The 22,258-nt window shown below is 49.2% G+C and overlaps 2 protein-coding genes across 3 annotated transcripts in view; one reads left to right on the top strand and one right to left on the bottom strand.

The window, feature by feature from the left end:
- Positions 1–5,258, top strand: part of ABTB2 (ankyrin repeat and BTB domain containing 2) — a 166,182-nt gene extending 160,924 nt beyond the window's left edge. For both annotated transcript variants that reach the window (XM_038764834.1, XM_038764835.1), the window contains exons 14-17: positions 419–509; positions 3,524–3,592; positions 4,254–4,367; positions 4,976–5,258. In XM_038764834.1, the coding sequence (XP_038620762.1) occupies positions 419–509; positions 3,524–3,592; positions 4,254–4,367; positions 4,976–5,173 (472 nt within the window). In that variant the 3' untranslated portion in view covers positions 5,174–5,258. The remainder of the gene's footprint in view (positions 1–418; positions 510–3,523; positions 3,593–4,253; positions 4,368–4,975) is intronic.
- Positions 5,259–11,482: 6,224 nt separating this feature from the next.
- NAT10 (N-acetyltransferase 10) overlaps positions 11,483–22,258 on the bottom strand; it is a 32,095-nt gene continuing 21,319 nt past the window's right edge. Inside the window, exons 18-29 of the mRNA XM_038764752.1 lie at positions 22,133–22,207; positions 21,442–21,558; positions 20,463–20,596; positions 20,160–20,208; positions 18,559–18,655; positions 18,353–18,463; positions 17,433–17,605; positions 16,420–16,539; positions 15,467–15,565; positions 14,996–15,069; positions 13,588–13,671; positions 11,483–12,485 (exon numbers count right to left, since the gene is read on the bottom strand). Of these exons, the coding sequence (XP_038620680.1) occupies positions 12,374–12,485; positions 13,588–13,671; positions 14,996–15,069; positions 15,467–15,565; positions 16,420–16,539; positions 17,433–17,605; positions 18,353–18,463; positions 18,559–18,655; positions 20,160–20,208; positions 20,463–20,596; positions 21,442–21,558; positions 22,133–22,207 (1,245 nt within the window). The 3' untranslated portion in view covers positions 11,483–12,373. The remainder of the gene's footprint in view (positions 12,486–13,587; positions 13,672–14,995; positions 15,070–15,466; positions 15,566–16,419; positions 16,540–17,432; positions 17,606–18,352; positions 18,464–18,558; positions 18,656–20,159; positions 20,209–20,462; positions 20,597–21,441; positions 21,559–22,132; positions 22,208–22,258) is intronic.

Genomic DNA, 22,258 nt, shown 5'->3' with positions numbered 1-22,258 from the left:
GGAGAGAGGCGCCTTGTATATAGAGGCCTGAGTTGGAGACGAGGGGGCATCTAGAAGGCCCTATGAGCTTTTGGAGTCTCAGAGAGGCACTGAAGAGAGATAAGGTAGTGTCATTACCATTCTCTTATTGAAAAACATAAAACACCCAGATTTCTGGAATGGAGAACCCCAGCTGAGCAGGCCAGGCAATCATTTAGACATGTGTGAGAATGGCCGCTCTGAGTAGTCTTGGTTCAGCCTGACAGTGGTTACACAACAGTCACAATATTTATGCTGATAATTATGAGGAAATATTTAAAATGATTTAAGAAAGAAAATCAAGAAGCATCTCATTCCCCTGGAAAAAGAACCATAATAACCATGATGACAGGGTGAAAAATCACCTTCAAGCTACCCTTCTCTATCTCTGCTACCTCAGGTTTAAGACTCTGATGACCAATAAATCGGAGCAAGACGGCCATGGCAGTAAAACCATTGAGATCGGCGACATGAAGTACAATATTTTCCAGGTATGCAAAGTCCTAGGCTTACCATTACCCCCATCCCCCTATTCCTGCCTCTCGATCGGTGGCACTTATTGAGCGCTTGACTGTGCTTAGCCCTGTACCAAGTGCTTGAGAAAATACACTAGAGGACATAGACCTCAAGGGACGTACAATCTAGTGGACATATGAGACACTTCACTCCTGTTTTGTTGCTCCTCAGTCAAGGAATGAGTAGTATTTATTGACTGATCACTGAGGACGAAGCGCTTTGGGAGAGTACAGTACAACAGAGTTGGTAGGCCTGTTCCCTGCCCACAAGGAGCTTGCAGTCCAGAGGGGAGGCAGATATTAATACAAATTATGGACATGTACATAAGTGGTCTAGGGATGAGAGTGGGGTGAATGTCAAGTGCTTAAAGGGAACAGATCCTTGCATAGGCAGTGCAGAAGGGAGAGGTACGGAACATTGTATAGCCATCAAAATTCATCGAGTCTTTTTCTCTCCTCACACCCCCTGGAACCATTACACCCAAACTGCAGTTTGGGCGATGTGGGAAGCATGTTTTGCCCAAACGCAAGTTGGCCATGGTACAATTCAAAATGTTCTGAGGCAGGTGGCATGAGCATTTACTTTAAAGAAGGGTGATGGGACATTGGCTGGGCAGTTTTTTGATGTAGTCAAATCAAGAAGGATGCCATCTTGGGCATTAGCGTTCCCTGATGTTCTTGGCCCAGGTGCAGAGCACCCCTTTAATGCCATGTCACCCCTTGGCAACTTTGCTTACTGGAGTGCAGAGAAGAGAGCCCAGCCTTAGCCTTGGTCTTGTTTTTAGTGGCAGCTGAGCAAGGAAGAATCGGTGTGACTGTGGTTCCCAATTCAGTTTGTCCATAGTCCTGCAGGCTTTGGATTCCTCCCCCAGAGCATCATTATCTTGTTCTCCCTCCTCCTCCCTCTCTCTCTCCTGTCAGCGGCTCAGGCTGCATTAAGCACAGATATCTAGAGTTGATGCCAGAAAACCGTGAGGCTGCACGTTAATTTGCCTCGTATGTTTGACCGTCACCCGAGCTCCCTTTAAAGACCCGATATGATGAATTCCTGTTGGAGTCTTTGCTGACGTGTCCTTATTTGAGCAACCTCAGGGAGAGTCATTAGAAAAGGAAAGGGTGTTTCCATCAGCTCTCAGACCCTCAGGAAGCAATGGACCCCAGGGCCTGTGGGAGCTGGACTTCAAATTAAGAAGGAAAATGGGCCAGAGAGATAGCTTCCAGAGCAGAACCCAGCTGGCGGCAGACGGCCAGAGACCCGTTTGCCCTGTCATCCGTCCCCCTGCCTCGGAGAGAGCCGGCCCCACACCCAATCACTATCATCCATCCCTCTGCCTCAGAGAGCTGACCCTGCTGCCCGACCCCACGCACAAGAGCTCTGCCAATCCAAGCCCACGCTCCTCGCATTCCTGACCCGCCTCCCCATCTCCCTTTGTCCTGTCAGTTTCCCCTGCCCCCTTCCCTGCCGGGAAACTGAAATACCATTCCAAAGGCCAAGAACTGCTAGACGAGATCGGGGGACGGGAGGTGGTATCCCTGCTTCTCCCCTGGATGAGTCAGCCTTGTCAGTTTCCCCCAGCCCTGTTAGTGTCAGGCCTGACCCCCAAGGACCTTCTCAGGCTGCAGAAAATGGTACCTGCAGGGATGGTCTTTGCCTTCATTTGGTACCAGCAAGGCTCTGGGAATGCTTCCTCAGTCCAAAAGAGAAAGATAAAACAAGCATCCTCATGACTCTAGTCTGGTCCCTCACAGAACCAAGAGGGAACGTATCTGCTAATTCTGTTGTAGTGTACTTTCCACAGCACTTAGTACAGTGCTGTGCACATAATCGGCATTCACTAAATACCATTGATTCCTGGGGCAGGGAACACAGGCTCCACCGCCTGCCTGTTGGGAGACCTTGGGCAGATCACTTCTCTGTGCCTCTGTTTCCTAACCTTTAAAACGAGGATTAAATATCGGCTCCCCTCCCCTCCCCTGTGGCACAAACTCTGTTGTATCTGATCATCTTAAACCTACTCCGCTACTTAGCACATAGTAAGCACTTAACAAATATCACACTATTATTGTAGACTGTAAGCTTATCGGCAGCAAATGTATATAATAATAATGATGGCATTTGTTAAACGCTTATGATGTGCCAAGCACTGGTCTATGCACTGGGGAGATACAAGGTAATCAGGTTGTCCCACGTGGGGCTCACAGTCTTAATCCCCATTTTACAGATGAGGTAACTGAGGCCCAGAGAAGTTAAGTGACTTGCGCAAAGTCGCACAGCTGACAAGTGACGGAGCCAGGATTAGAACCTACAACCTCCGACTCCCAAGCCTGGACTCTTTCCACTGAGCCACACTGCTTCGAATGTATCTACCAACTCTGTTCTGTTGGCCTCCCAAGCACTTAGTATAGTGTTCCGCACACAGTATATGTGCTCAGTAAATAACATTGATTGATGAATTATATTATTCAGTCAATGGTATTTATCAAGCACATATATTGTGTGTGGAGCACTGTACTAAGTGCTTAGGAGAATACAATGCACCAGATTTGGCAGACACAAGAAGCAACATGGCGAAGTGGATAGAGCACAGACCTGGGACTCTGAAGGAACTAGGTTCTAATCCTGGCTGTGCCCCTTGACTTTGGGGAAGTCACTTTACTTCTCCGTGCCTCAGTTACCTCATCTGTAAAACAAGGATTGAGACTGTGAGCCCTACATGGGACAGGGACTGTATCCACCCCGGCGCTTAGGAAAATGCCTGTCACATAGTAAGCACTTGAATACCATAATTCCTCCTCCTCCCTCCATCCTCCAGTTTGGCGGTGACTGGCATTGGGTAGTAATGGCCCCATGCCGTGAGGTGGGCAGTGAGGTAGAGGGAGGCCCAAGCTGAGAAAGGGCCATTACTTCTGGCCTCCCCCAGGCCAAGGCTTTGGGATTCCAAGGCCTTGGGCCAGTATTCACAATAGCCCTTGTCTTCTTCCAATTTCAGATGATGATGCAGTATTTATATTACGGAGGAACAGAATCCATGGAAATACCCACAGCTGACATCCTCGAGGTGAGCATTCTAACCCTAGGGGCCAGGGAGGGGAGTCAAGAAGACCAATGCTGACACTTCCCCCCTTGAGCATTTCACTTCCTGGAACCAGAGTTCCCTTCTCTTTGATTCCCCTCCACGCTGTTGGTTTCAAACTTGGCTTTTGGGAGGGAGATGATTGTTGCTTTTCCTTGTGACTAGTTCTGTGCTGGATCAGAAAGCTCCCAACCTTTTCCCAGGTGACCCTTATATGCCGAGACCCCAGGTGGCTCAGTTTCCCCACCTACAAAGTGGGGTGGCAATGGGACTTTCCATAGAATCAGGTAGGGAGCATTCCTAAGCCTTCCAAGCTATCTTTCCTCAAGGGAAAGAACTTCTAAGAGCTCCCTGAGTCACCTCTTCCCATTTTAAGGTCCCCCAATTTGTACAGTCAATCAAGGAACCGAAAGCAAAAGTCAGAACCACTACGTCTAAGGCGTAAGGGGGCTGCAGCCACTTTGAAAGAGCCCTAGTCTTCCAGCTCAGGTTTTCTTCCTAGGAAATACATGACTCACAAAGGAGAGCCGGGAAACAGTAAGTCAGTGTTGCTGCTGCTGCTGGAGAGGGCATTTTGTGCAGTGATTGGCTTTACGTTCAGGCCCAGCTGAGTAAGTTGCTTAAAGAATCTGTTTGGTCCCCATAGCTGCTGTCTGCTGCCAGCTTGTTCCAGTTGGATGCCTTGCAGAGACACTGTGAGATCAGGTGTTCCCAAACCATCAGCATGGAGAGCTCAGTGAATATCTACAAGTTTGCTAAGGTAAAGGGAAGAGTTGGGAGTGGGGTTGCAGGAGGTCCAGGGATAGTTTGGGACAGATGAGGACCATATAGTCTTGACTGGATGTGGGACAGAGGCATCATCTCACCTAGGGGCCCCGTGAAGAGCGGTTGAGACTGGTCTTCAGTTGGCCCACAGCGCCGCCCCTACACCCATCTGACCCCCGACCAGCTCTCTTGCTCAGGCTCTGCTTCCCAGGGCTCCAGGCCTTGCAGCTGGGAGGGAATGAATATGACAAGGAGGAATTCCCATCCGTAGGGGAAACTCCATGTGTGCTCATCCACCATGAGGGCCTGAGAGGGGGAGCCAGATGGAGAGCCTAAGTACCATTATGTGGAAGAGATGGTGGAGCCACCGCGCAGCCTCGCCGTCGGAAACAGGCTCGAAAGAGAAATCTTCCCAGCCAAGAACTGCGGGCATGGCTTGCACGAGGGCATTTAGCCCAGATTCCGTGGAGCAGGGGCGGGTCCCCACAGGAAGCAGAGAGAGAGGGTTATGGGCCCACCCGAGCCTTGTCTAGCCCTCACCCACTCCGTTTCCCCACTCCTGCTGAGCATTGGGGCCTCACAGCACTTGCTCCTGCCTTGCAGATCCACAACGCCCCCGAACTGGCCCTGTTCTGCGAAGGTTTCTTCCTCAAGCACATGAACTCGCTGCTGGAGCAGGACTCCTTCCGCCAGCTCATTTACAGCCGGAGCAGCAAGGTGCAGGGACTGGACCCTCTGCAGGACCTGCAGAGCACCTTGGCCCAGCGCGTGCACTCGGTCTACATCACCTCCAGGGTGTGACGGTGGGCCACCTTTCTCCCTCGCCCCACCCAGCCACGAGCCTCCCCAGCCACGGGGGAGTTGCCAGAGGGATCTGGCCCAGGCCTAGGCCCACAGGGCTGTTGCCTGGGATGGAGACGGGGGAGGGAAACGGCTTTCCTACCCCATGAATTATGTCACGACTGCTGGGTCGACGGGCCCCACTGGGGCGGGTCCCTCCGTTCTGGGGCTGACGACGGCCACATCGGCTTGGACGCGCAAGACCTTGTCCTCTAAGAGTTGGGTGGAGAACTAAAGCAGACACCTCCGTGTGCACCTAGGGATGGGTGAGCTAAGGGTGGGTGCAAAAGGAATCCAAAACCCTCCTCGGTCCCCGTACCCAGATGGGGACATGGAGCGTCCATCCATTCAATTAATGTCATGAGCAAACGGTGAATGGGGTAGGAGATGGCTCCTCCTTTCCTCTCTCCCCCCTCTTGTTTGCACCTTAAAGACTAAGCATTCTCCGGCCCCAGACACCTACCCAGGCCCCTGGGTTGCAGGTAGACAGCTAATACAGCTCTCTGAAGAGGACTGATTTCTCACTTCCTTTTGATGGCTTAATCTGACTGTTGATTCAATTCCCTCTCCCAGCCCTGAGGCTGGGCCTCAGGCAGCAGGCCTTGCTTCACAGATCTAGGGCAGAGGATGCCATCCCAAACCCTACAGCCTCGTAAACCCACAAGCGTCATTGTTGGGGTCACGAGTGGGAGGGGAGTCTTCCCATCCACCATGTTTGAGAACATTCACTGCTTTCAGAGCCAAAAAGGGCATTCTCCAAGGCCACCGTTGAGAGCGAGGCACCCTCCCCTCCCCACCCAGTCCTGTTCTTGCTACTGTCCTGGGTACAGAGTTCCCACCCTCAACCCAGCCTGGGGCTGGCAGGACTTTGAAGGCAGACTGAAAATAAAACTGCCTGCTCAGGGCAACCCGCAGAGGGTGTTGCAATGTAAAAAAAAAAAAAAAACATAAAATAAAAAAAGAACCTTGTTTTTTCAAGCAGATAAAGTCTGGTCAGCCCAAGGTGATAGCTGGAGGAAGATGTGGTAGAGGCTAAAGGACCATCGTCTTGACAGGCTGGAAACTACAAGGTTTTCTTAAACTTCTCAGGGGCTAAGAAAGAGAAAAATTGACAGGTCAGTGAGCCCACGGGTAAACTTTGGGGCCTAGCCTGCAGTTGGGAGCAGAGCCCTCTCTAAACTTCAGAGCCTGTGCATTTTGATCCTCCCTAATGAAAATCCCATATCGCCTTTAAGGCCCTGGCCTCAGCAAAGGTGTCTGTTGGGAGAAATCTGGGTACCTGGACTTCTTGGAACTCCAGGAAGTGACTGGAAAGGGAAATATAGAATGTTCTGTAGGGAGTGGGGGAAGGGAAGGGGAAAGAACTTTTGTATCATCGCTTTCCTGGTCAGAAACTGAACGCTATCGGCTTCAGACAGGGCGGGTGTCTATACACTGTAAATTGTGAGAGAGCCCAGCGACTTGTCTTGTATTTTTGGAAGAAGGCTTGTTCTGTGTGTAGCTGGCACACACAGTCTCGGCAATTGTCAACTCCACCAGAACCTATTTATTCTCAGAAAGCCAGTGGCCTTTCAAGATAGTCACCAGCCTCTCTTGAAAATTCTCTAAAGGGCTTGTAATCCTGGAAAATATTTTCAAATAGCTGCTTCAGCTAGCTGTACAAAGGGATAGGCATTATTTTATTGCTGTAATATTGTATGATATGCTAACTGTACATTAATGTTGTTATTTACTGTAAATGTACCATGGTTTTATTAACAAATAAACTGCGTTAATTGAGCCTGCTGCTGTTGTTTTGCTCAGGGAGGGCAAGGGGTTAGCTGGGGGGGGAAGGTAGACATTCTATTGGGTCTCTAGCCCCTCTTCCTCTTAAAGGGAGATTTAGAAATTTGACCATTAGTTTTCCACCAAACTGGGTGAAAGTGTCAATGTCTCCCTGCTTGTAAGGGGGTGGAGCAGTGCCAAATTCAAGAGTCCTATGCTCATATGCACCCCTCCTAACCCCCCACTATATTCCCTTGGGATTGGGCAGTCAGGGAGGGGTCCTGGGGCCAGGCTAAGGCACCCTTCAGTCTTTCCCACACTTAGTTCTCAGTAACTAAGGGGCCTAAGCCCACCTTAGAACCATTCTAAGACTGACCAAACAGGGGTTGTAAACTAAGTCATGAGGCGAGGGGGTCAGTTACAGACCGTCCCTCAGTGGATCCAGCTGCCTTGGGACCCACCGGCAGAGGGGCGGCTGTAGCCGCATGTGAGAAAGCACCCAACCTCCCTCTGACTGAGGGAACAGGACCAGGGAGTGGGGAAACTCTCTAGGTTCAGGTAGTCTCTCCCGGACTCCACTGCACAGCGGGCTCCCTAACACACACACAGGGACAGCATTACACAAAAACGTAAACTTAACGAGGGCCGGGCTTGTGTCTATCAACTCTACTGTACTCTCCCAAGTGCTTAGTATAATGCTGTGCACAGTTAAACCCTCAATAAATATTGAGCAGGAGGGGAGGCACATTTTCCCCTACCTCAGAGTGGCCCGATGTCTTAAGATCCATCAAGCGTGGGGGTTAATTGGAACTACTTGCCAAGGTTGGCCTAGTTGGGACCTCCTGTCTGGGAATCTCGCCCTTGGGTCTCCCACCACTGGGCCTGCTTGTCCCCAACCAACAGCTGTACGTACCCCGTGAAGGGATCAGGGATGGGGAGAGAAGCAGAAGGAGGAGATGCTAAAGTTAGAGCCCCCTGATTTTAGCACATCTCGGCCCCTGATTCTCCCTGCTCCTTTCGGCTTTTCTCTACTCTACCAAGAGACCTCCTCCACCCTCCATGTAAAATTTCTAATAAAGAGGGCAGAGAGAACACACTCACCCGCTCCCGCAGTGCTGTCTTCTGCCTTCTGGCCCGGATGGATCTTATGAAGTGGGGCCTCTGGGTGGGTGGCAGCAGCCAAGGCCCACAGGCTTTTCAGGACAGCAGCAGAAACTTCTATCCCAAACACCCGCCTCACTCCACAGTCACCTGGCAACTGTCAGCTGGGATGAGGTGAGCCAGAGAGCCCCGAGAACACAGCCTACCCAAAGAAGGCATGACCCAGAGCTGTTTCCTCGTTTCCTGGCTCCCATCAGGTTCCAAAAGGAAATAGGCCGCTGGATAGGGCAGCGGCCATGCCCTCGGAAGCAATGACCTCCCTTCATCCTCTGAGGTAGGATCCTTGAACAGTATGCCCCGGAGTCTGATAAACTGTAAGTTCCTTTAGGCCAGGGATCGTGATTACCAACTCTATAGTCTCCCAAGCACATAGTACAGTGCTCTGCACACAGTAAGCACACAGTAATACCACTGATCAGCTGACTAAAACTGAGAAAGTAATGAGAAACTGTTGCCAAGCAGGCCTCAGAGCCATTTCCTACTCCTGTACCTTGCCTCCCTCAAGTTTCCTCTACGCCCTCTCAACATCCGAGTCGCGCATAAACATTAGTCTCGGATGAGTAACGAAGGCACTGAATTGAGGCCCGAAGTACCCTCGATCTGATCCACCAAACACCCTCGACCTCTCCTCCCGCAGGACATGCTGCCATTACGATTTCCTTTTGTTTTGGCCCTTCAGATCATGCACAATCCCTGGGAAGGCATTCATGCCTAAGCCCATCTGAATTCATTTTGCAAGTCAGATTTCCTGAGACAGCTTCAGCCTTACAGATGTCACCCTGTCTGGGGGCCAGATGGTGGGGTCTGGAGGAAGGAATTGATTGTTGTTCAGGTTTTTAAGACAATCAACCTGCACGAGGCAGACAGACCAGCTGCTTGGGATGTTTGTGCAGCGGAGAAGAAGCCCTTCAGCATAACTGTGCTGCTCAGTATTTTAACTAATTGAAAGCGTATTTCCACCTTGCACCAGTGGTGATAATAAATAAGAGCCCTACAGCCACTACATGGAATGACCATCTTTCCAAATCTCCTGTATGAATGGTCTCCAGGAGATGCCAGAAGAACCTGATTGGGTTCTTTCTGGACCGAGGCCAGCTGCTTGGGGCCGGCCCTGAAGCGGATGTGGACTCTGAGGACCCTCAGTCCTGCTCTTTCTGGCCAAACATGGGATCTGGGTAGCAATTGGACGGGTGCAGTAAAGGCTGTTTTTTCCCAGGAATGGGAAGAGCTGTATACGAGAACCAGCGTGGCTCAGTGGAAAGAGCACGGGCTGGGAGTCAGAGGTCATGGGTTCTAATCCCAGCTCTGCCGCTTGTCAGCTGTGTGACTGCACAAGTCACTTCACTTTTCTGTGCCTCAGTTACCTCATCTGTAAAATGGGGATTAAGACTGTGAGCCCATGTGGGACAACCTGATTACCTTGTGTCCCCCAGCCCCCAGTCCTTAGAACAGTGCTTGGCACATAGTAAGTGCTTAACAAATGCCATCATTATTATTATCATACTGGATTGGTTTTCTGAAGGCCCTCTAATAACCACATCTGTCAACTGCAGCAACAGCCATGCATTTCCTGCAAGCATGCAACTCAGGAGGAGAAAGCAGCTTACACCTGACCTGCCTGACCACACCTTCTCTTCAAAGAACAGAAATGAGGCAATTTCACACTACTGCACTATGCAGTCCTCTGGTCTGTAAGCTCGTTACAGGCAAGGTACATGTCTGCTAATTCTGTTCTATCATACTCTCCTAAGCGCTTAGGACAATGCTCTCTGTACATAGTAAGCACCGTATAAATACCACTGATTGACTGATTGGTGTCACAATGGACTGAGATAACCATTCTGAGCTTGGCCACCAAGTGAGGTGGCTCAGCACTGGGGCCGCTCATTTACTCACACAGCTTCCGGCAGGGCCCAGAACACAATGGCTCCCCCTCTCATTTCATCTCATTTCCCTTCCCCACTGTACCTGTATATATGTTTGTACATATGTGTTACTCTATTTATTTTACTTGTACATATCTATTCTATTTATTTTATTTTGTTAGTATGTTTGGCTTTGTTCTCTGTCTCCCCCTTTTAGACTGTGAGCCCACTGTTGGGTAGGGACTGTCTCTATATGTTGCCAACTTGTACTTCCCAAACGCTTAGTACAGTGCTCTGCACACAGTAAGCGCTCAATAAATACGATTGATGATGATGATGATGATCTCTGGGCTCATCAATACTGACAAACTTCAAGAGACTGCTGATTTGCTCAATCGATCAGCCAATTAATCAATGGTGTTTACTGAGCACTTACTGTGCGCGGTGCACTGTACTAAGCCCTTGGGAGAGTACAATATAACAGACACATTCCCTGCCCACAACGACCTTACAAACTAGAGGAGAATTTCAGAACTTCATGTCTTTTATCTGAGCCCTCTCCCCTAGGTCTCGGTTTGCGTCTCCTTCCATCTCGATTTATGCTCCCAGAGCCAGTTGGGCCTGCAAATCCAGCTTGGGCTTAAGCCACCAGACACGGACGGAGCAGACCCGAGCTCAGCTCTCTTGCTCCGCTGCTACTTCAATACCCTCTTCTCCCCCTCCCCAACTCCCACTGCACTTTCTAATTAGATAGAGTCCCCAGCTAAGAACCAGCCCCGCATAGTGCAGGTTAAAGGTCTTTTCCAATGGCATAACGGCTGATCGAGGAAACAAAAACCCTTCCCTGCCCTTGTCAACGGACACTTGACCCACCGAGAGCTATTCAGGTGGCTCCCAGACAAAGCAGGTGGCCCACCAGTTAAACTGACAGCTGGCCAGCTGGCACATACGTTGACCTGGCTAACTCTCCAGGGGACTTGGGGTGCTGGGGACTGCATTCTAAAATCTCTCTCAACGCCCATGAAAAGCAGCAGAGTGAAGCATGATGGTTCCTGTGTCAAACAACATACATCAGCAACAGTCAGACCTATAATTACTCTTTGGTTTTTCAGTTTCAAGTTTTGGACCCAGAAAAGAGGATTCTTGTCAGGCTCCTGAAAGGCTTAGTTAACCATAATCCTGGGAATAGGACTTGGGATGCTGGATAATAATCCATGGACAACTGCAGATGGCCACATGAATTTTGCAGGTGCAGATGAAAGTAAAAACTGAAATATATGGTTTTGCACAGAATGCGAATGCAGAGGCAAAGGGGCAGCAGCAATAGACCAACTCCCAGCTGTTGCAAATCTCATTCTCGGCTCCTCCACAGCACCCCATGGCCTAGGGCCCATTCTGGAAACCACTACTGGCCTAATTAACCAGGCCTGGACGTACTACACCCATTAGCCTTGACGAACCTGAATCACAGGGAAAATACTTGCCAGCAAACAGTTTGAAATGAGGCCACTGAGGATTCTCAGAGGCAACAAATACAACTGCGGGATTTTAATGTGTTTCCTCTTTTCTCACTGAAAAACAAACCAAAAAAAAGCAATACATACCTGACCTAATCCACCCCCCCTGCCGATTGAAGGTGCCCATTCCCAGCATCCCTAGCCATAACGTCTAACGTAAACGTTCAGAAGTTACAAAGTGAGAGAAAAGGAAACAAGACCGTTCCCAGCTTGAGTTCTCTCCCAAGCCAGAGATGCAAGGAGGCAGCATGTATCGTGCGCTGGTGAAAGGAGCTACAGAGAGCAATGCAATGCACCCAGCATTCTCCAGGAGCCCAGGCAGCAGCTCCTTGACAGGAGAGGGTGGTTTCCAAGGCCATATGGCACCCCCTGGAAGCTGCAAAGGGGCTGGAACTCCAAAGAAGTCCAGCCTGCACTGGGAGCTCTTTGGGAAGGCTCTCGGTCCTGCAGGCTTTTTTCTAGGTTCCTGCAGTCCCTGCTGAGCCTGGGGAGAGCCAGCCCCTGCTGCTTTCCTCAGGATATGTGGGCAGGGGATGGCAAAGCTGAGTCCAGTGAAACAGAGAGGACCACAGCCCAGAAGAGACCAGGAAGGGCAACCCCCAGATTCGCCACAAGCAGGTTGGGGTTTGGGATGCAATCGTAACTATCTGTTGCTGAGACCTCCTCTGGGCCTCCAGGAGAGTATCCACCTCCCCCAGCCTCAGGCCCCATTCGGGCTGCTGGCATCTCTCTGGTCTAATGTCTATTTGAAAAACCACAGCACTATTTCTTGGTAGACCAGGAAACAGCTTTTCTCAGTCAGTCGGGATCCTGACAGCGTGTCAACTGATCACCATCCAAGTCCACTGGAGAAATTATTTCCTCCGCTTCTGCTTCGTATCCTTTTTCTGCTTCATGTTTCTGTTCTTCTTCAACTTTTTGTTCTGCTTTGGTTCTTTTTCTTCTTCTGATTTTCTTTTCTTGTCACTGGAAAAACAGGGGTGAGAAAGTGGGATGGAGAATGTGAGATGGTGGAGACAGGTGCTAAATGTGATATTTAAATTGTCCTCTGCCCATTTGCCACTTGTTAAGGAAAATGCCAGTGTTCCAGAAGCTCTGATCCCACCTCTGGGAGGGGCAGGGGGTTGTGCCCGCAAGGGGAGGAGGACTGAAACCTTAGATGACTCTTCCTGAACACCCCACAAACTCCCACTCCACAGTGCTATAGGCCACATGCCCTTCACCATCATAAACACTCACACAGAGGCAGCCAAGGCAAGAGATTTGGCCCCCTCACGGTGCCCTGGAGAGGAAGTCAATCTGACTAGGTCAGAACAAGGTCCCCCACTGTGATTTCTGTTAGTGGGGCCACTGGGGATGTGGTAGTCTAAAGAGACCGGCAGGAGCGAGACCCACACCTTGGCTACAGACTGGAGATTGTCAGCTCTGCACTACCAGGCTCTCTCAGATCAAATCCTGGGCCCCGCACCTATCAACAGAACACACAGCCAGGCAGTCACACTGGCCTCCTAGCTCTCAGAACTTGGGACATGAAGGGCCAACATCCACCTACAAGTGGTCCGTTCCTTATAGAGGAGATGGAAATCAGTGTTATATTCCCTGTTCACCACACCTAGGGGTAGAGTCGGAATATACACTTGTCATTCTCCTTATCTATTCTCAATTCACATTCAGTCCCATAATCCTTAAACCCCCTTTCCCCAAACTCCCCACAACAGGTCCCAGGCCCTAAATGGGGAAGAGTCTCCTGCCAACCCCAAGTTGTCCTGCATGTTCACTTTTAAGTGCATGTATGCTGCCCTCCCCGCCAGCCCTGGGTGTGCCTGTGCATCTACTTGTGAAATGACAGAGTGGGCACATGTACCCATTAGCCCACTTACGTGGGCCTTTAGGTGACTAAGCCCCTCATTTGTTCCCAGTCCTGCCCCCGGGGACCCAACCAACTCTATCCCATGGAAGAAATGAGAGCTGACACACCACAAGTAAAGACAACAGCCTGGTTCTCCGATTCTCCTCTCAGAATGGTTAGGGAAGGATGAGGAAAACTTGTGAATATTCAATCTCTCACCTCTTCAGACTGACCAACGATGCATTCTGTCCTGCTTTGCTCAAAACCTCATTCCACTCCTCGTCATCACCACGGATCACATATCTATACAAGAGAAGAAATGTCCAAATGAGGCCATCTGTTTCCTGCCATGAAAACCAAACCTGGCCATGTCCTCATGGGAGAGAAAGAAAGGAAGCGGCCTAGGAAGCAGAGAAACGAGCTACACCACTGCCAGTCATCAGGCTTACTCCACCAGAGACCCCCACATCCGTGATAAGCCTCAAAACAATACAGTTCTCAGCAGATGGTAGTCTGTGTCCATCCCAAAACCTCCTTAGCCCATGACCCCTATAGACGGCATGTGGATAGGCTACATTTGCGCAGTTAAATATTCATTGGTGGGACATGTTCAAAATCTGCAAATTACTAATAAATAATTAGCAAGCTATTATGAAATAGAACAAAAGCAAATTAAATTGGGGAGCAGAACCACCTCTACTAGTTTCTTTGAGATTCAGTGTTAACTGATGGCTACCACGGTATTTTTCACCAACAGTAAGGTGAAATAAAAAAGGCAGAGACAGTTGCAGATAAGTCTCAGAGAGACAGATGAGAATAGAGCAGAGACCGAAACAAGCAACTCCCACCCCACCCCCCGCCCACGTGGGCACACAGACGTGGAAGCAGCAGCAGGTATTTGGAGTGGAGAACCCACCTTTCTGCTTATTTCAGCCTGGGCAGCTGCCTGCAGAGTGCCCCCACCCACCCCCACCCTTCAGACTGGAGCCGGAATTGGTCACCTCAGCTATCAACAGTCATCCCTTGGATTTGAAGGAGACTTCACTGATGGTGAAATTCACTCAGGAGTCCATGTGTGGCTGAAAAGGCCAATGCAGGACCACACTGTGCAAATGAAAAGGTTATCCCTTGTGGAATTATTACCTCTTGTTCCTTACTGTTATTTACCACTACACTACAAAGCTTTTGTTAGAAAAGGATCACTTCCTTCTGGCTAGCAGTGTGCCATGCTGGTCTACCTATCCTCAGCAGCTGACTCCCAGGTTCCAGCCAGGAAGCGGCAATGTCACAGTCACTTCAGCTAGATCTTCATCATCCCGTTTCCCCGGGGCGATCGGCTGCCCGTAGACCCCAGGTGGGACAGGACTGCTGCAGACACAACCGTGAGGCCACCCTTCAGGGTGGCAAGCTTGGGAGCTTACCTGCAGCACAATGAAGCAGACAAGACTGCTGTCAGGGAGGATAACCAGCCACACTCTCCAATGAGGCTGGGATTTGGAGCCAAATTACAGCAGGGAAAACTGTCCTAACCCTTCAGAGTTTTACACAAAATATTCACTACCCATTATTCCATAAGAAAGAAGCCAGAGAAACAGGAGATGACAGTGGGCACAGACAAAGTCCTTACTGAGAGAGGTCGATTTTCTTCAGCATCCCCATTTCTTTTTGGTGTTTCTCCTGGAATTCCTTAGCAGCTTCGTTCTAAGTTTTCAAAGAGTAAATTGAGAGTTAAACATTGTTATCTTCGCCTCAAAGAACCCAGATCTGTCACTCTTGCTCTTTACATACTCTTTCTCTGCCGGCCCCGCAAGATGTTGGTTTATGAATACCCAAATACAGAACCACCACCCCTCTCCCTTTTTGTTTTAAAATGTGCCCTTGAACAAATATTTGAGGAAAGCGTCAATCTATATTGATTTCAATTATAACTGTAGGAAAAAAATAAAAGAGAGCGAAAAGAAACATCTGAAACATTCCAAGACAGAAGTTTCTCAACTGCAATTGTAATATGGCAAACTTGGCATAGGGTTATTTTCCAAATAAAAAGAGCAAAGGTTCACGTGAAAAACAGTTCCATAGACTTCTGAAAGAAACGTACCAGGTCATCGTTCAAAGATTTAATGGTCGGTTCCATTACAACATCTTTTGTTGCCACCATCTGCTCCTCTATGGCCTTTTCTTGGATGACACTGAACAACTGGGGAAAAAGATACTAAGAAAGTCAGCATATGGAATATGGCCCACCGGACATTAGTAACCCTGACACCAGGAGCACGAGTGGTCCTCAGTTCTCAGGCCAGGACCCAAACCCCTCAGGATGGACGGACGGGAGCAGAATATTATATCCCAGGTACTGTGGCCAAGGCTGTCACTGGCACCCTAGCAAGTCCGATCAGTCAAGGCAAGCACGGTGAAGGTGTGCACAGGTTTTCAAGTACAGGAGCGGAGTTGCAAGCTCAATTACAGATTTGGAAACCATCAGGATCATCTTCCACAACTCCAAACATGGCCAAAATGGGGCATCTGGCAAACTTCGGAGCAGGAGGAAATGATGTAAATCAGTCAGGCTAAGGCTCATCGCCAAAATGGAAGCCAGCCAGCTCTCCAGTGGTGGGGAGGACCTGGCCGATGGGAGGGTTGCCCCCTTAGCCAGACGTCGGCAAAGGCAGCCACTGAGGCCGGGGCTGAACATATTTCTGCTGGGCCTCGCCAAAAGCCTCCTGGGCCTTCAATAGCATTAATAACCCAGTGACCAAATGAGCAATGAAGCAAAGAGGCACTTACTGGCACGTTAACAGCTTCCATTTCTAAACAAAACCAGGCCTGGAAACTTCCACCAGGCCCCAGGTCACCTCCACTGCCCCCCTGCCTACAGTTCTGGGCCCCTCACTCCATAATCATACGACGAGGAGCTAATGCCAACTTCCAGAGCAGAGGGAAGCAACAGTGTGCAAGACCCACTCTGTCCTCGGCAAAACATTTATCCCCTCGATCTGACCCCAGTCACTAAGGGGGAAGAACGGAGCCATTCCCAGACAAGCCCACTGTCACCTGCACTACTTTGCGGATGATCCGGTTAAAAAGGCCCATGAGCTGGCTGCCAGGAAGCTCGATCTCCTTTTCCAGTTGGTCCACAGATTTGTGCTGCAATCCAATCCCCAGCAACAGCGCCTGGAGAACAGAGGCCTATTACAGCTAATTCAAGACATTCACCTTCCACCCCTCTGTGAGCCTGAAGGTTTCCCTGAAATTTAAAGAGGCCCCAGATGCTGCTTGCAAATTGGCTGTGCAAACTTCCTATCCTTTCCCATTTATATCACTCCACCTGATCCCTCCCCAAATCTTCTTTAATTAATATCAAACTCAATTCCAGCATTTATTGGATCCTACTGTGTGTTAAGAGCAGGGAGAGATACCAGGTGATCAGCTCGGACTCAGACCAGCTCCTGCTCAGGGCTCACGGTATTATGAGGTAGGAAGAGCAAAATCTCTTACTATCTCTCTACAGATGAGGAAACTGAAGCTCAGAGGTGAAGTGGCTTGCCCAAGATCACCCAGTAGGCCGGTGGTAGAGCCGGGCTAGAACCCAAGTCTCATCTCATGCTCATCAGAAGCAAGCGTGGCTCAGTGGAAAGAGCACGGGCTTTGGAGTCAGAGGTCATGGGTTTGAATCCCGGCTCCGCCACATGTCTGCTGTGTAACCTTGGGCAAGTCACTTAACTTCTCTGAGCCTCAGTTACCTCATCTGTAAAATGGGGATTACGACTGTGAGCCCCACATGGGACAACCTTATCGCCTTGTAATCCCCCCAGCGCTTAGAACAGTGCTTTGCACATAGTAAGCGCTTAACAAATGCCATTATTATTACTATTATTGTTGTTATTATCCTTTCCCGTGGTCTTTCCACTGGGCCTCACTGCTCAGGCTACAATTACACTGCCCACTGTATTTTTCTCGTTTCATTCTGATGCCTCAGGTTAATATTTCTGGCAAGGGAGAGCTGAGAAACTCCAGGCCTAGCACTCGCCTGTACAAAACCGCCAAGGAGAGAAGAAATGACCTACCGCCTGGGCAGCAGACAGGGACAGATCTCCCAGCTGATTCAGGAAATACATTCTGGAGATGGTCGGGATCATGTCCATGATCAAGTGATAGTCCACCATGTTCCGTGAATACATCTCTAACCTCTTCAGGTCGTACGAGATGAAGACTGCTTCCAGTTCTTGCCGACTCAACGCTGTGCACCCAAATCCCAAATCACACTTAGTTATCTAAGAATAAACAGTGCCCATTTGCAACTACTGGGCACACTCACTCCTATTAGGGGGTGCTGTCAAACAGCCCAGGTAGCTCCACTGAGTCCTTGCTCCAATGACTGTGTTTAGGTGAAGACAAGACTGTGACAAGACTGCCTCAGACGGAAATTTCAACAGCACAGCAAGAATTCCTGGTAATGTACAATTTCATACAGTGCTTTCTGGGTGACATGGTCCCATACACTGCCTTCTGGGTATCATGTTTCCTCCATTCAAAATTAGCTCCGGGTAGAGAAACGAACGGGGACTCTCTGCCCTTTCTTACACTGCAGGAGAATTTGATATTCCTGGGGAGATGCCGAATACAGGCCAGAGCCCTTTCTAAAGGTGGTCTCTCAAGTTCACTCAACAGGATGACCAAAGCTAAGGGAGCTCCAACCTCTCACTGGGCCCCAACCTCCCCGGTCAGCTCTGAACCCATAGGAACCATAAATGTTGTCCAGATGAGTTCACTCTCCCAAATCCCACTCAATTTCCAGGTTCAGATGACACTTCCTCACAAGGCAGGTCATCAGATGACTTAACGGGACTGCTGTTCAGTTTAAACACGGAGCATGCCAAGATCACTGCAAGGAACACACCCCATCACTTCAAGTCGGCACAGGTTTCTAACTCTGAGAGGCCATCTTGGACATTTTTGGGCCATGACCTCCAAACTTTTTGCTCACCTGCCAGGGATTTCTTCCCAATATTCTTGTTCTGTAGAATATTCAGGGCCAGCGATGGGGAGAACGTACTGAACTGGTAAGACAGCAGGGACAAGAACCTCCTTCTGAAATCTTAAGGACAAAGTAACAGATGGTGATTGCAAATGAGTCCAGGGCCTCTTCCTGCACTGCCTCCACCCACCTTCCCCTTCTCAGTGCTAGTTCACCTTTCCAGAAGGCAGAAAGCCAGGGCTCCTGCTCGGCCTCCTCCTCCTCACTCAGCATCTTGAGCATAATACACGAGTGCTCTCCTGTCAGGTCATTCTGAGGAACAAGTGTAGTTTGAAAAGGCATTGATCACCACCTCTTAAATTACTAACCAGAAATGAGTAGCAAACTAGCTACACTTACTAGACAGAACAATTACACAGGGTGGAGGGTTTCGTTGCTAAATTTATAGAAGGTTGTCTTTCCTTTCAGCTGAGCCAGACTACTTTTCCAAAAAATGACCCAGAAATGGGGTACCCAGCAGGAGACATAAATCAATAGTTTTATCTCAAGTCCCAGCTACTACTTGCTGGGGTTCTTTGAATAAATAGAATGAAACATCTTATGTGAATTGGGACAAACCTTGATGTTGTAGATCTAGGCAAAAAACATGCATTTGACCATGCTGCACTTGCAAATTCTAAATACCAACTCTTCCCCTTGATTAAGACACAGTATGTGAATGTCCGGGGACTCTTCCCCTTGATAAGACACAGTGTGTGCATGTCCAGCGAATCAGTCCTAGAATAACAGCCTACAGCTAAGTACAATGCTGATTTTGGCCAAATGGAGGTAAAGACAGATCACATCAAAAATGATCCACACTCCCAAAAATGGAAGTTACACCTGAGGACAATCTCAATTTGTGAAAAAAAATCCCACTGGGGCCAAGCCAGGATTGGATCCAGGCTAGGCACCGATAACTATCTTTGCTGAGGACTGAACCTAGGCACACTCTTGAACTGCTATCAAGTAGACCTCCTGGGCCTTGCTTGGGTTGGTCGATATGTATGTTGCTGTCAATGAATATGAAGGTACTTTAACAGACCTAAAGTCTAATGGCACACTTCCAGTTTTGGAGTCATTAGTTGGGACATTTAAGGGGCCCTGAGATTCAAAATTCACCATCGTCATCACGGATACCATAAAGAACCTACTAAGTAGCCACAGGGTGCAAAGCATTGTATCAGGCACTGGGAATATTTTTTAAAAGAACAGATTTGGTCCCTATCCTCAAGGAGTTGACAACCTAACTGGGCAAGGGAGGAAGATGAACATAATCATCAAGATAAATGAATTCATCTACACACCTGGGTTCAAATCCCGGTTCCAATACTACCCTGTTGTGGGACCTTGGGCAAGTGACTAAATTCTCTGTGCCTTCGTGTCCTCAACTGCAGAATGGGAATTCAATACCTATTCTCCCTCCTAATTAGATCTGGAGCCCTAATGTGGGAGAGGGACTGTGTCCAAGCTGATCTATTTGTGTCTATCCCAGGGCTTGACACATTGCAAGTGCTCAGCAAATACCATTAAAAAAAAAAGTGCCGTCACTTTGAAGAGAAAAGAGGTGTGGCTTGGCAAACAGGTAGCGGGGAGATTGTTCCACGCACCATATTGCACACTGCATTTGTTAAGAGGGTGAGGCGTCAGAACCTGAGGGTTTAATTGTAGGAATACTGGCATCAAGACATCACCCATCCAGAAGAGGGTATCATCTTCTTTAATAAGTAATGGCAAAGTCAAACCCACTACCCCTAAGCACATGAGCAGTACTCACCGGGGTTTGTCGGAGGTAAACGGGAACAAAGCCAGCACGCTTCCAAAACCTGCAAGGGCAGTTCAGTGGTGATGTTCACAGGCCAAAAATCCTGTCTTACACCATGAAGAGGGGCAGGGAAGGATAGGGCCCCCCAGGGGAAGTCTCGGGGGAGGAGAGGAGGGAGGAAAGGAGGGGTGGAGACACTGACACAGTCTAGCATAACTACTTTAGGAACAACGCAAGGAAAACAGAGAGCCCCAAGGGAGCAAACTCCACAGCATCCTCCAGCCCCAAGTGAATACACTGCCCTAGAACACCTACTTGAGCAGCCTCGGGGTCAAGCCATAGGAAACCCCTAGATAGTCCAGATTTTCAGCAGGTCTTTCGCTCAGTTTGAGAAGTAAAGGAGGCAAGTCTTTGCGAGGAGTCACCACCTCTTCCAACAAGCTGACAGCCTGGGGGAAAATTTGAGAAACGATGACAACTTGTTCTCTGAGGTACAGTTAAATAATCCCATTCGCCTTTAACAGGTTCCAACAAGGTGCCCATCTTGGTAAAGAATGTGCAAAACACCATATGAAATTTTAAAATGCAGCACTAACACACACGTAAAGGAGGCATTAGTAGAAGGCTGACCTACTAGCAGCATGTAACTAGTTTTGCAAAGACTAGAACTTTTAGAGGCTTCTGGCCCTTATACAGCTGAAAGGAGAAGACAGTAATAATATTAACAATAATAACGATGACCTTTGTTATGTGCTTGTGTGTCAAACACTATGCTAAACGCTGGAATAGATACAAACACTGGGAAACAGTCTGGTCTAGTAGAAAAAGCACAGGCCCCTGGGAGTCACAGGACCTGGGTTCTAATCCTAGATCCACCACGTGCCTGTTGCGTGACTTTGGGCAAGTCAAATAACTTCTCTTTGCCTCCTGTTTCCTCCAAGATTAAGACTGTAAGCCCCATATGGGAAATGGACTGCGTCCAACCTGATTAGCTTGTGTCTTACCCCAGAGCTTAGTACCACGCCTGGCATATAACAAATACCTTAAAAAGAACAACCCCATATTAGTAATACAATCACACCAGATATACTCCCTGTCTCACACTGGTCTCAAAGTCTATGAAAAGGTGACTGGAATTGGTGGCCACGTTCCCCAAGGGCTGGAGGGAACTCTACTATTGCTCAGAGGATCTTAATTGGATAGATGGTTCAACCATGGAGGATCCCTTAGGCCTGATGATACCCCAAGTACCCACGACAGCCCACACCTTCAGAGTTATGCAAAGCTTCCCTACCTCACTGCTCACGGTGCTGATTCCTTTTGACTCCTGGATCTCCTTTTCCTCAAGGCAGGGGAATTTGCCCTCGTAATACATCTGCAACAACTGCAGAGCTCGACTGCCATAGCCCATCTGCAGGGAAAATGTATGGAGGAGACAGAGGAGAAAGACAAACCAAAGGATGGAAAACTTGAGTTGCTCAAAGGACTTTATCCCTGCCTTGTTCCACTGCACTTCACCCAGAGCAATGACACCATCACCTCCGCTGCTGGAAAATGGCTTCGACCACCCAACCTTGAGAAATGGCAGCAGGCTCCTGGTTGGTCTGGCTGGTTTGAACTAGACTGGAAGCAGCCTGTGAGGGTAGGGGCCTGGGCTCTTATCTGCAGACCTCTCCTAAAGTGCCTAAGACGGGGCCTTGCACTGCTATGTAATGAGAACTAATTTTTTAGGAAGCAGGATATTACCTCTCAGAATCGAGCTCAGGCCAGATTACCTCTGGCTCTCGAAAAGGGAGTCTTGGATAATCAACAGCAATGGTCTTGGGTGCAAGCCTCGCCCCCAAGTTCATTGCCCAGCAGGCCCCAGAGTTGCACGCGCGCTTGCGTGTGTGCGTGCATGAAAAAGGGACACCTGGCTATAGGTAACTGGTGGCATTGTGGCTCCAGGGAGCAGAAAGAATTTGAGAGACGACAGAATACATTACCCCTTGATAATCTGGATGAACAGCAATGCGGACAACTCTTCCCCCAGAGAGACTGCCAAAGTCAGGGTCCTGAAACTGTTTGGGAAAAACAAGCCAGTAACTCAACCACGAAGAATCCATTACCCA

The sequence above is a fragment of the Tachyglossus aculeatus genome, chromosome 22 (genome assembly GCF_015852505.1).
Source record: "Tachyglossus aculeatus isolate mTacAcu1 chromosome 22, mTacAcu1.pri, whole genome shotgun sequence".
NCBI lineage: Eukaryota > Metazoa > Chordata > Mammalia > Monotremata > Tachyglossidae > Tachyglossus > Tachyglossus aculeatus.
The sequence above is the reverse complement of the archived record's forward strand: the minus strand, read 5'-3'. Positions and strand labels throughout refer to the sequence as shown.